The sequence below is a fragment of the Microtus ochrogaster genome, chromosome 7, assembly GCF_000317375.1.
Source record: "Microtus ochrogaster isolate Prairie Vole_2 chromosome 7, MicOch1.0, whole genome shotgun sequence".
Taxonomy (NCBI): Eukaryota; Metazoa; Chordata; class Mammalia; order Rodentia; family Cricetidae; genus Microtus; species Microtus ochrogaster.
The window spans coordinates 26,048,234-26,061,512 of record NC_022014.1 but is presented as its reverse complement, the minus strand read 5'-3'; the positions used below and the strand labels follow the sequence as shown (position 1 = coordinate 26,061,512).

Below are 13,279 nucleotides of genomic sequence, written 5' to 3'. Positions count from 1 at the left end.
AGATCGTGTGTGTGTGTGTGTGTGTGTGTGTGTGTGTGTGTGTGTGTGTGTGTGTGTGCGTGCGCGCGCGCGCGCGCGCGCACACACACACACACACCTACTGAGTTTATACACACCACATGCTTTCAGATGCCATGGGCCAGAGGACATTGGATCCCCTGGGACTGGAGTTAGAGGGAGTTGAACCCCATCTTGTCTTTTCCAAGAGCAGCAAATGCTCTTAACCATTGAGCCATCTGTCTACCCCTATTGTGGTAACTTTCATAATATTAATATCTTCAAAGAATCTAGCTTAGCTATATCCTTAGTATTCTTATAATTTTCTGAACTCTTCATATGTGCATATCTTATGTTAATTTTAGTATTATCTTTTAGCAAGACCCTGTCAGTTTGCTCCTTTAAGATCTGGTGAGTTATTTTCTTTGGAATAGCATTAGATATATATTAATTTAGGAATAACTGACATCTTTAACAATACTATGTTTTGTTTTTTCTCATGGCTAGGAATTAGAGCTAGCAAAATGTGGTTTATTTTTTATTGCTAAGAGCTTTTGGTGCTACTGTTGCTTTGTTTTACTAGTATGTATACAATTCCCTCTTGAATCACACTCACTATGGTAACACAATTATTAAAGAAGTTCTCCGGTTTTCTCTTTTTTTCCTATGGAAAATAATAAATGGTTTAAATGTAGTCAGCTGTTTTCTAAATGGCATTTTTAATAATATAGCATTAGAAGCCAAGTAAAATGCAGACAGTATTTAAAGAAAGAAAAATAAGGCTGAGAAGATGACTTGATAGGTAAAGCGCTTACCATTGAAGCTTGAGGATCCCAGAACCCACTTAAAGTTGGATAGAGTTAAAAAAAAAAAAAACTAACCGTAATAGCAGTTCATAATTGGATAGCATTTTGGCTGGTGCACACTTTTAGAAGTTTTAGGTAATATCTTTATGATGGTTTAATCTAATACAAATAGTTTATAATATCAAAAATCAATACTGCTATTAGATCTTCCAATTCAAAGCATCTAAGATTTTCAAGAATAAAGTGAGGGGGAAAAAGTTGGCTAAAGTAACATGTGTCTCCTCATGGAGACGATGGTGCAGGTGGAGACCGAAAAATCCCCTGAAACTCATAGGCAAGCTAGTCTGACGTATACAGAAGCAAACAACAAAGAGACCCTGTCTCAGACAAGGTACAAGTTACCAACATTGGAGGTCTTTCCTTGGCCTCCACATGTGCATACATGCACGTCATACTGAAAGAAAGGAGGAAGGGAGGGAGGGACGGAGGGAGGGAGGGAGGGAGGGAGGAAGGTTGGGAGAATAATTTGCAGGTGTTGCTTACAGATGTTTATGGCAAACTATCCATCCAACTATTAGTAGTTGTTACTTCCTTGACACTGGTGGATCAGAGAGGGGCTGTGATGGAAAATCTGAATTTCATGTGTTTTTTAGTTCTTTGAATTCTTTATAATGAACATCATCAGGAAAGGAAGAAAAAAGCAAGTGTTTACTTTAAGGATAAAGGAATGTTAGAAGCGGGATAAGAAGGGATTGGAGACACAGCTCAGCAGTTGAGAGTCCTTGCTACTCTTGTGGAGTTTGGTTCCCAGCACTCATGTCCAGAGGTTCAACACCTGTAACTCCAGCGTCAGGGGATCCAGTGCCCTCCCTCTTCTGGGCTCCAGAGGACCTGCACTTACATATGTATAGTCATACACACACACACACACACACACACACACACACACACACACACACGTAAAAAAATAAATATAAAAGATAAGATGATACTTGAATTTATTTATTTTATTTACAGTAGATTGTACACATGTCATTTTTGAAACTGGAATTAGGCCAGTTGTAATGCATGAATGGGGGGCATGTATAGATGATGTGGCTGACTGGATTTTGTACTAAAGAGATTTCCCCTCTCTGTTGACAGGGTCCCACAGTCCCCCTGATAGACCTGGAACACGTCCTCCCACTCATGTTTCAGGTTGTCATCTCCAACGCAGGCCACCTGAATGAAACCTACCACCTTACCCTGGGTCTTCTGGGCCAGTTAATTGTCCGTCTTTTGCCAGCAGAGGTGGACACTGCAGTCATCAAGGTCCTTTCAGCCAAACACAACCTGTTCGCTGCAGCAGACAATGGCGTTGTGCCAGATGGCTGGAAGACCACTCACCTGCTCTTCAGCCTGGGCGCTGTCTGCCTGGACAGGTAACCTTAGTTTTCACATACCCAGCCTCTACTCCACCCTTTGTGCTACTCACTGTTGATGAGTTTCAGTGTGCTGCAATGCTGAGGCTCTGCTGTGAGAATCCAGCTCACAGCTCCACACTGAAATAGCTGAGAGCCTTAGCAGTACCTGCCAGTCAACTCTGATGAGATTTATTCAGGTAGATTTTTCCTGAGAAAAGTAAGTGTAGGCACTGGGGTTAAAAAGTGTTTTTATTATAAAAACAATAATCATAATACCAAATGTGAAATAAAGAAGGAAAATGACCTTGATTTGTCCATATGCATCTCTAAGCGCCTGTCTGAGTAGGACTGTAAGTATGAGTGTGTCTGTGTGTGCTTGTGGAGAGGACACTCTAGAGCAGTGACTCCAGCCTCCCTAATGCTGCGGCCCTCTACTAGAGCTAGAGCTCCGCATGTTGTGGTCACCCCACCGTAAAATCATTTTCAGTGTTACTCATAACTCTAATTTTGCTGATGTTATGAAGAAAACCTTTCAACCCTAATGCCTATACTTAATTTTCTTTACATTATGAACCATATTGTAAATATCTGTGTTTTCAGATGGTCTTTTTGATATGTGTATTGGTGTTTTGCCTTCATGTATGTGTGTGTGAGGGTACTTGATTCCCTGGAACTGGAGTTCTAGACAGTTGTGAGCTGCCATGTGGATGCTGGGAGTTCAACCTGGGTCCTCTGGAAGAACTGCTGGTGCTTTTTACCTCTGACCCATCTCTCCATCCCTTCGGATGGTCTTAGATGACTTCTGTGAAAGGGTTGATTGATACCCCCCAGAGTGGTCATGACCCAAAGTTTGAGGACCACTGTTTTACAGAGATTTGAGAACATAGTTATAGGCTGAGTATATAAGCAACGGATTTTGTTGTTGTTTTCACTTGTCTTTATGTGAAAAGCATCATTTTGGTAATTTTTAAGCTAAGTAATGGATTGTTCTTTGCATGAGTCTGACTATCTAGGACAGTGAGCTGTGATGTTTGTGAGGGTATAGCGTCACACATTGCCACCTAACATTAGAGCTCTTGCTTTCTAGCCGAGTGGGTTTGGACTGGGCCTGCTCCATGGCAGAGATCCTTCGGTCACTCAACAATGCCCCATTGTGGCGAGATGTCATTGCTACCTTCACAGACCACTGCATCAAGCAGCTTCCTTTCCAGCTGAAGCACACCAACATCTTTACCCTGCTGGTGCTTGTCGGCTTCCCCCAGGTACAGCATCTGAAGGCCTATTTGCTAAAGTCTATAGGGCATGTGCATGTGCGCACACACACACACACACACACACACACACACACACATTCTTGCATACGCATGTGTGTATGTATCTGTAATGGTCTTGGAAAAATTTTTAATTGCATAATTTGCTTTTATAGTCTTGATATATTTTCAGAATTGTGTAGTTGTTATACTTGCATTGTCAACAGTTAGACGTTTGATTAATTTTTCTAGCTTTGAATAATAGTAGGTAGCTATAATGTATTCAGTTACAAAGATCTTCAGAGACCGTTGTCTTTCACTCTGGCACTCATGTTGATTTTCTCAGTTTGTATGCCTCATCTGACTGGGGTGAGGACCTGCAAAGATATGGCAAACACCTAAACTAATTTTGTGCCAGGTCTGCACCCAATCCTTTGATCCTGTGAATAAGAAGACCCCCCCCCCCATCCCTGTGTGCTTTAGAAGAGCGAGCAAGCAAAAGGGACTGAGCTTGTGCCTAATTAAATGCCTCTTCCCGCATCAATGCTCTAGGTCCTCTGTGTGGGAACCCGCTGTGTTTATATGGATAACGCCAATGAACCCCATAATGTGATCATCTTGAAGCACTTCACTGAGAAGAATAGAGCTGTGATTGTCGATGTGAAAACCAGGAAAAGGAAAACAGGTCCTAAGCATAATTATGTCTCTTAAGAATGGAAGAAAATGGTCTAGTCCTTGCATGCTATGAAACCAATGAAGATGCCTCAGTTCTTATTCCTGCATGTGATAGTTTAATTTTTTTAATTACATTTATTTATTTGTGTGCACACATGTTGAGAGGAGAGGCCGCTTTTTCCTTTCCCAGGTGCCCAGACTCCCAAAATAATCACACAGAAACTATATTATTTGCAGTACTGTTTGGCCAATAGCTTAAGCATATTTCTGGCTACTCTTACATCTTAAATTAACCCATTTCTATTATTTTAGATTTTACCATGAGGTTCGTGACCTACTGGCAAGGTTTCAGCTAGCCCCTCACATCTCACCCCTCTAGCCCACACAGGGATATTTGTGAATTTTCTTCTCTCTCTCTCTCTCTCTCTCTCTCTCTCTCTCTCTCTCTCTCTCTCTCTCTCTTATATTATATATATATATTATATATATAAGAGAGAGAGAGAGAGATAAATATAAATATATAGATATCTTCTAGCCTGGCTATATTCTGTTAAACCATTGGTCAAAAGCAGCCTCTTTATTAACCAATAAAAGCAACACATACACAGAAGGAGTTTCCACATCACCTCCCCTTTTCTGTCTAAGTAAAAATAAAGGTTTCAATCCCAACATAGCAAGATTACATAAAACAAAACAGGTATCAAGCAAGAATTACAGTTACAATATTTATATCTACTTTATCTTTTATCATAACAAAGGAAAACTATAGTTATCTATTCTTCAACTATCTATTCTTCAACTCCATCAATGACTCCAGAAGGATATAATATTACCTAAGTAAAGAGGAAGTGTTTTGTAAGCAACTTCCAAAACTCTAGAATTGACAGACATCTTGCTGCCTAGACAGTCATCCAAAGTTCTTCTGTAATGTTTCAGGTACCCATCTTCAGCCCACAGGCCCATAGTATCCAACAGACTTTTCCATGAAGCAGGAAATTTGAAGATCTGTTCTGCCTTGTAATGGCAAAGTCCAACAGTTGCTCTCTTCTATGTCCTGCACAGAATGTCTGGCAGACTCTTTCATGAAGCAGGAACCCCGAAGAACTATCTCACCTTCTTTAGGCAAGTTCAGCAGTCATTTCTCTGTGGGTCCTGTATGTCCAGTTCCCACAGCATACCATCAAGCAATCCAGGCAAGAGCAGTTTCTTTGCCCAAATGGCTAACAAACTTCATAAGGAGCCTCTTTGATGCCCATCATGCTCTTGATGTAATTGGTGCTACCAGGAGCAGATGTGTCTCATTGTCTATTACTTTTTCTACAAGTTTAATATTTATTTTATTATCTTTACTCCTTTAACCTATGACTCTCTGTACTCTTTTATATTACACTTACTGTCTCTTTGCTCTTTTGCTTCTCTCTCCCAAGCCTACATACATTTTTTGAACATACTGTGTCTAATTTAGAGGTCTTTTATGTCTGAATCTGTCCTATGGTATATCTGTAATCCTTTTCTGTCCTAGAAAGCTTTTTAAGATGGTAAACAGTTTGGTTGAGCGGCCCTGGGTGCTGGCTCTGCCTCTCTCCACCTTTCAAAATGGCAGAGGTACCATTACCACTAGCTCTGGGATGCACACCACTTTAACTTTGAGTTAAACCCTTTTAATATGAGTAATAGTTAAATCTGCCATGCAGCGCACTGCATGTCCTGGAAATATCTCTGTGTATGGTGCCAGGAATTCACCATGCTCTCCTGCCTGTGCATTCCTAACAGACCTGATCTCGTCACCTGCTCAGGCAGGAGGCACTAAGCCACAGGCATAGTCTCAGCTACTTTTTCCGGACCCCAAGTGAGCACAAAAGCATCTGTACCCGAAGTGGGTAGCAGGCATCAGCCCCAAATATTTCAGACCATGTTGGTGCACCAATCTGTTGGGAGAAAAGGCCACTTGTTCTTGGGAGAAAAGGCCACTTGTTCTTTTTCTGGCTGCCCTGACTCCCAAAATAATCACACAGAAACTTTATTATTTGCGATACTGTTTGGCCAATAGCTTAAGCATATTTTTGGCTAACTCTTACATCTTAAATTAACCCATTTCTATTATTTTAGATTTTATCACAAGGCTCGTGGCCTACCGACAATGTTCAGCTACCAGCTCGCATCTTTCCCCTCTGTCAGCTACATGGTGTCTCACTGACTCTGCCTACTCTCTCTATATCTCTTCTAGCCTGGCTATATTCTGTTAAACCATTGGCCAAAAGCAGCTTCTTTGTTAACCAATAAAAGCAACTCATATACAGAACTTCCCACATCACACACACACATGCTTATGTACATACACACATATGTGGAGATCATAGGACAATTTGTGGGAGTCAATTCTCTCATTTTAACACCTGAGGCCTTTGGGATTGAACTCAGGTTATCAGGCCTGGTGGCAAATGCTGATATTCACTGAGCTATCTCACCAGCTCAAATCTTTACAATTAACTGGACTTCTTTTGCAGAGTATAGTGGTACATGTCTGTAACCTCAGCACCAAGGCAGGAGGATCACACAATCAAGACCAGCCTGATAATGAGTTTGAGGCCTGTCTGGGCAGCATAATAAACCTGTCTCAGATAAAATAGTAATAGTAATTAATAAACATAGTAAACATGTAAATTGGTTTCTTATAGATAGCATATAGCCAGTCTTCTTTAATCCAGTTTGACAGTCCCTTGCTTCAATACTTATTCAGGTATTTTATGGTTGATTGAGTTTAATTCTGCTATCTCCTTGCCTGTTTTCCATTTGCTTCTGTTCTTAGCTCTTTTTTCTTCTCTTGTCTTCTTTTGGATTGACTTTCTCATTTTCTAAAGATTCACTTCACGCCTGTCATTGGCGCTAACTGTAACTGTTGCTCCGTGTCAGAGTAGTCAGTACTTTAGTCAGCACTTGGGAGATGGCCCCGAGGCTTGTTCTGCACACCCGTGCTGTCTTCAGATGTTATTCCACTTTGCGGTTGTGTAGAAACACTGCATTTGTGCCCCATATCTGCTTCACTCTGTGTTATTGCAGTCACACTTTTATTGCACATAATGTAAATCTCATAGTATGTAATGTTGGCTTTTAAAATGTGAGTGATTATTACTGAGTTTTTCTAAATGAAAACAATGTATCTTATACTCAATTATACACTTACTATTTCTGGTGTTCTTCATTGCTTTCTACAGATTCAAAAGTCTATCTAGTATAATTTTCTCTGATTTGAAACACTTCCTTTAGCATTTCTTGTAGTCCATGTTCTGTCACAAAAATCTATCTGGAAAATGTTCTGACCTAGTCCTTGTTTTTGAGACTGACTTTCACGAGATTGTGTGGCTGGCCTTGAAGTTGTAGTCTTTCTGCCTTTCTCTCCCAAGTGCTGGTATTGCAGGTGCGCACTACCACTCCCGGCTTTGACTTTATCTTTCAAAGATTATTTTTCTGGGGCTGGAGAGATGGTTCAGCAGTTAAGAGCTCATGCAGAGGACCCTGGTTTGGTTCCCAGCACCCATATTTAGTGCCTCACAACTACCTGTAAGTCCAGCTCCAGGGAATCCAACACTCACTCCTGCCTCCATGAGCACTGTACTTACTTACATGTACAAGCTCTCACACTGGCAGGCGTGTATACATAATTAAAAGTCAAATCTTTATGAAGCATAATTTTTCTGGATAAAAAAATTCCAAGAGATATTTTGGTATTTGTTGTTACGCTGTTATCTCTTCCTCCCTCCCTCCCTCCTTCCCTCCCTTCCTCCCTCTTTCCCTCTCTTCCTTCTTCTCTGTGTGTGTGTGTGTGTGTGTGTGTGTGTGTCTGTCTGTCTGTCTGTCTGTCTGTCTGTCTGTCTGTCTCACATACCACAGGCTGCCTTGAACTTGGTATACAACCAAGGATGACTTGGTACTTGTGATCCTTCTGCCTTTGCCTCAAGTGCTGGGATTACCACCACACCTGGTTAATGTGCTGGAGACCAAATGCTGGCAAACAGTCTACCATCACAGCTACTCCCCAGCTCCTAATAGTTTTCTTTTTTCTTTGAATTATTTAAAGATGTCTGTCTGTTATTCTCTGACCTGCACTGATTCTGCTGTGAATTGGCATGAGGTCTGCTGTTGTTATCTTTGTTGCTGTTTGTAGTATATCTTTTCTCTGGCTGCTTAGGGGTTATTTGAATACCATGATGGTGGATAAGGCATTCTGTAAGTCCACAGATGGTAGTTTTGGCAGAAGCATGACATACAGGAAAGGCAAATCCATAACCAAAATAAGTATCTACACCAATAAGGACAAAGTGTATCTTCCACAGAGGAAGTGGCCATCCAGCATAGTAAACCTACCCCCCCCCCAGGTTGTTGCCTGACTACTTCAGGGAATGGTACCATAACTGGAGCTTAGTGTTGATCTCTGTTGCTGGAAGATCTAGCACTCAGAAACAATATAGGCAAGTCAGCCTTGGTGAGAGGAAGTCCATGTTGCTAAGCCCATACATAACCCGCATCTCTCCATCATAGCCACCTTGTTCATGGGCCCATGAGCAATGACAGATGTCTGGGGGAAAAAGCTAACTCCACAGAATGGGTCATATTACTTATTACTGAACTCCTCCTCTGCTGAAGTCACCCTTGATATCGAACATGACTTACTCCCATGATTTACATGGGACACAAGTATCTTTACATCCTTCTCCCACTTGGAGAGATCTATCCACACACTTCTTCCTCAGATGTGTGTTTCTCACTAATTTTTCTTTTTTTTAAAAAAAATATTTATTCATTATGGATACAATATTCTGTGTGTATGTCTGCAGGTCAGAAGACGGCACAAGACCTCATTACAGATGGTTGTGAGCCACCATGTGGTTGCTAGAAATTGAACTCAGGACCTTTGGAAGAGCAGACAATGCTCTTAACCACTGAGCCATCTCTCCAGCCCATCACTAATTTTTCAATCTTGTTCTTTTCAAGTTCCTAGTAAATAATCACATATTGATATACATAAGCAAACTGTACTGTCTGAAGTTCTGCCTACTGGGAAGATTTCCCTTCACCAGTGTCTTTTAGGGTTGTCCCAGAAAGGTGTCGTAATGCTGCGGCTGTTTGCTTCTGGGTGATGTCTGCAAAATGTGCAGAACCATCAGTAAACCAGGCTGTAGTCTTCTCTTCCTCGGTCAGCAGATGATAAGGCACACTCTTTAGGTTATAGGTGAATGCCTGTCAGCAGACGGCATTGTAATGGGAATAGAAACCATAGACATGTAGACAACTTCTTCATGTAACTTGCTTGTGCCTTCAAGACCATCTCAGGCCAAATCAAGTATATACCACATCAATTGATAACGGATTGCTACTGTGCGTGTCCTACTTAATGGCCTGGTGGGTCAGATAATACCCAGCTCATGATGGGCAGTTCAGATCACAAAGAAGGTTGATGTCCCAGCCAGGCAGTGGTGGTGCACGCCTTTAATCCTAGCACTCAGGAGGCAGAGTCAGGTGGATCTTTGTGAGTTCAAGGCCAGCCTGATCTACAAGAGCTAGTTCCAGGACAGGCACCAGAGCCACAGAGAAACCCTGTCTCAAAAAAGAAAAAAAAAAAGAGAGAGAGAGAGAAGGAAACTTGGTGTCCCATTGTCAAACATTCAGTTTCCACTAGGTCCCAATAACAGCCCACGAGTTGTCTCTCAAAGGGAGAACAGTTGTCTGCAGATGATGGTAGAGCCTTATTCCAAAATCCCAAAGGCCTCCTCTGTGATTCACCTATAGGACCTCCCCAAGGCTCCAACCAGCATCCCTATCTGCCACTGACACTTCAAATACCATCAGGTTTTCTGGATCATATACGGTCCAAGTAGTAGAGAAACAGCCTGGAACTGTCAGGCCCCACACAAAGCTATCAGCTTTCAGAGTCACTTGGTCCATGGCCGAAGTAACACACCCAAATGAGGAATGAATGTGCTCTCTCCAAAATCCAAATGGGCCCACTAAACATTGTGCTTCATTTTTGATGGTGGGAGGAGCAATCAGTTATCCTTCCCCTCTCCTGCATGTTCCACACCTCTGAACTCCTGAGGATTTCACTGAAGTAGAAAGCCCTTGAATTTTGGTTGGATTTATTTGCCATCCTCTGATATACAAATATGTTATTACCAATAACATAATGTTGTCAGTATAGTGCACCCATGTGATATTTTGTGGAAGAGAAAGATGATCAATATCCCTTTTAAGTTATAATACAGGGCTGGAGAGTTAATATATGTTGAGGTAAAACTGTAAAGGTATACTGTTGGCCTTGCCAACTGAAATTCCATCGCCCGGCTGTTTCGGGTGATTTTTATGGGCAGGTACCAAGAAAAGGGCATTTGCTAAATCAATAGCTGCATACCATGTACCAGGAGATGTGTTAATTTGCTCAAGTAAGGACACCACATCTAGTACAGCAGCTGCAATTGGAACTTAGTGAGTTTTTAGTAGTCAACTGTCATTCTCCACGATCTGTCTTCTGCACTGAACAGATAGGAGAGTTAAAGGGAGATGTGATAGGAACCATGACCCCCACATCTTTCAAGTTCTTGATGATGGCACTGACTTCTGCGGTTCCTCCAGGGACACAGTACTGTTTTTGATTCACTATTTTCTCTGGCACAGGCACTCCTAGAGGTTTCTATTTAGCCTTTTCAATGATAATAGTCCCTACTCCACAGGTCAGGGAACCAATATAAGAATTTTGTCAACTTCTGAGTTCCTCTATTCTAATTATACATTCTGGAACTGGGTAAATAACCACAGGATGAGTTCAGGGACCCACTAGACCTACTGTTGAGTTTGATTTCAGCCAAAACTCCAATAATCACTTGACCTCCATAAACCCCCACTTTAACTGGAGGGCCACAGTGTTTCTTTGGATCTCACAGAATCAGCATCAATTCAGAACCAGTATCCAATAGACCCTGAAAAGTCTGATTGTTTCCTCTCCCCCAATATACAGTTATGTTTGTAAAAGGCCATAGGTTCCTCTGGGGGAAGGACTAGAGAGAGGATAACAGTAAAACTTTTAGGTTATTTTATCAGGGTCCTTCCTCAGGGCAACCTGGCAGTGCCTTTATCCAAGGGTTTCTGGATCTGCAAACTGGCTCATCTGGAAATTGGTTTGGGGCTGAGATTCCCTTTTGCCACAATCCAGTGTAGTCTTTCTTTCATTTGAGTTTTTTCTCTCCTCTTATATAGATCAAACAAGAATGCAGTAGGCTTCTTATCTATCTCATGCCTAGAAACACCATGATTGACTAGCCAGTATCAGAGATTCATACAAGTCATGTCACCATAAAAATCACTTTGTCAATACTGCCCATTATGATAACTATGATCATCTTGCCTTTGGTCGTTCAGTACTGGCACTGGGCTCCTGCTACTTCAAGAGTCCAGTTAAACCCATTACATTTGACTCATCCAGTTGAGCAGCAGCATCTCCAACTCCAAGGTCTGGCAAAAGGAAAAGGGCAACAAAGCTCTTTAGCTGGGCTGGTGGTGCCCCTCTCAGCATTTTGCATCTTATAGGATTAGTGAAGGATTAGGTTTTACACGGTGTACACACTCAAGCATTACAATTTTCCTGAGTCTTAAAGTCCTTTCATCAACACTAAGCCAAGGGTTAGCAGGCATCTCCAACTATTCCTTGGTAGGCCGTCTCTTGACAAATGCTTTGGCCAACAAACTTTAGATACCTTCTTTAACTGTCTGAGCATCCATTTTAAACCTAGATTCTCCACTCAGTGGCCATTATCAACTCAGCACAATCCTGTTTTGTTCCTTCCACTATTATCCCACACCCTTAAAATCCATTCCCACACATACTGCTTGAATGAATTAGCAAACTGCTTGAGTTCTTTAGTGTAGTGATAAGAGCGGCGGGGCTGCGTCCCCAGCACCCCGGCTGCCTGGCTAGCTTATGCCCCGAAATAATAACACACAAATTGTATTCATTTAAACACTGCTTGGCCCTTTAGCTCTAGCCCTTACTGGCTAATTCTGATATCCCGATCAACCCATCTCTAATAATCTGTGAGCACCGGTCGGTCTTACCGGGAAGATTCTAGCCTACGTCCATCCTGGGTCGGAGCTTCATCGCGTGTGTCTGCCCCGGAGCAGGCAGCATGGCGTCTCTGCTCCAGAGAGCAGAGCTGTCAGTCTGAGCTCACTTCCTCTTCCTCCCAGCATTCTGTTCTGTTTACTCCTCCCACCTATGTTTTAACCTATGAGGGCCAGCCAAGCAGTTTCTTTATTTTTTTAACCAATGACCTTCCTCCATCACTTTAGTAATATAATACATCTACTCTTGGACTCCCCTCTAGAACCCTGCTTAGCTTTAAATCTGGTTATAGTCTAGAGGCAACTTTTGTTGGACCCCGAGGGACATCAGTGTTGCCTTTCTTGGCATCTTCAGAAAAAGCCACTGCTGCTTTAACTTACAATGAAGGGTTAATTTCCTCAGTCAAAGGTGAAAAGAAGTACTTCAGGAAGTGGGGTGAAATCTTCTGCTGAGGGTGGAGACTACTGGCTCTGGTGAGATAAACCCTTCCTGGGATTCAGGGTTCTCAGTTTCAATAGTGTCCTCCCACACATCTCCATCCCAAGTTACAGTGTTCCATTTTTATCAATTAACCCCTTAACTCTTAACCACCAAACACCTTTGAGTCTGCGACTTGAATTTTTGCTGTAATTCAGCCAATCTTATAATGAGGGCTTTGTTTTGATTTTCCACAACAAAATCTGTGGCTGCTGGAAAGAAGATTCTCTTCCAGGGCACACTTAAAAACCTTTAGACCAAAAACAAAAAAAAAAAAAAAAAAAAAAAAAAAACTTTTAGACCATTTATGCACCTCTGGAAATGGTCCATTTTATCACTAAGTTCATTGTTGTCCTTCGCCATATTTCAAGATCTAGGAGTTGGTTAATTTTATCACAGAACTCATCCTTTTCATTTGTCAGTTTACCCAAAGACACAGGAGCATCATTTTCCTTATTTTTCTGCAAATTGTCAAAAGTTTTATATACAGAGTCACCAAATCTGTTGCCTCTCACAATTGTATAATCAAATGCATTTGTCTCCTTAAGTTTGTAAAATAGT

General features: G+C 41.7%; 1 protein-coding gene across 2 annotated transcripts in view; it reads left to right on the top strand.

The window, feature by feature from the left end:
* The window catches only part of Zzef1 (zinc finger ZZ-type and EF-hand domain containing 1), a 127,134-nt gene that overhangs the window by 89,622 nt on the left and 24,233 nt on the right, over positions 1–13,279 (top strand). For both annotated transcript variants that reach the window (XM_013347310.2, XM_026780042.1), the window contains exons 40-42: positions 1,947–2,224; positions 3,294–3,468; positions 4,009–4,141. In XM_013347310.2, coding sequence (XP_013202764.1) covers positions 1,947–2,224; positions 3,294–3,468; positions 4,009–4,141 — 586 coding nt within the window. The remainder of the gene's footprint in view (positions 1–1,946; positions 2,225–3,293; positions 3,469–4,008; positions 4,142–13,279) is intronic.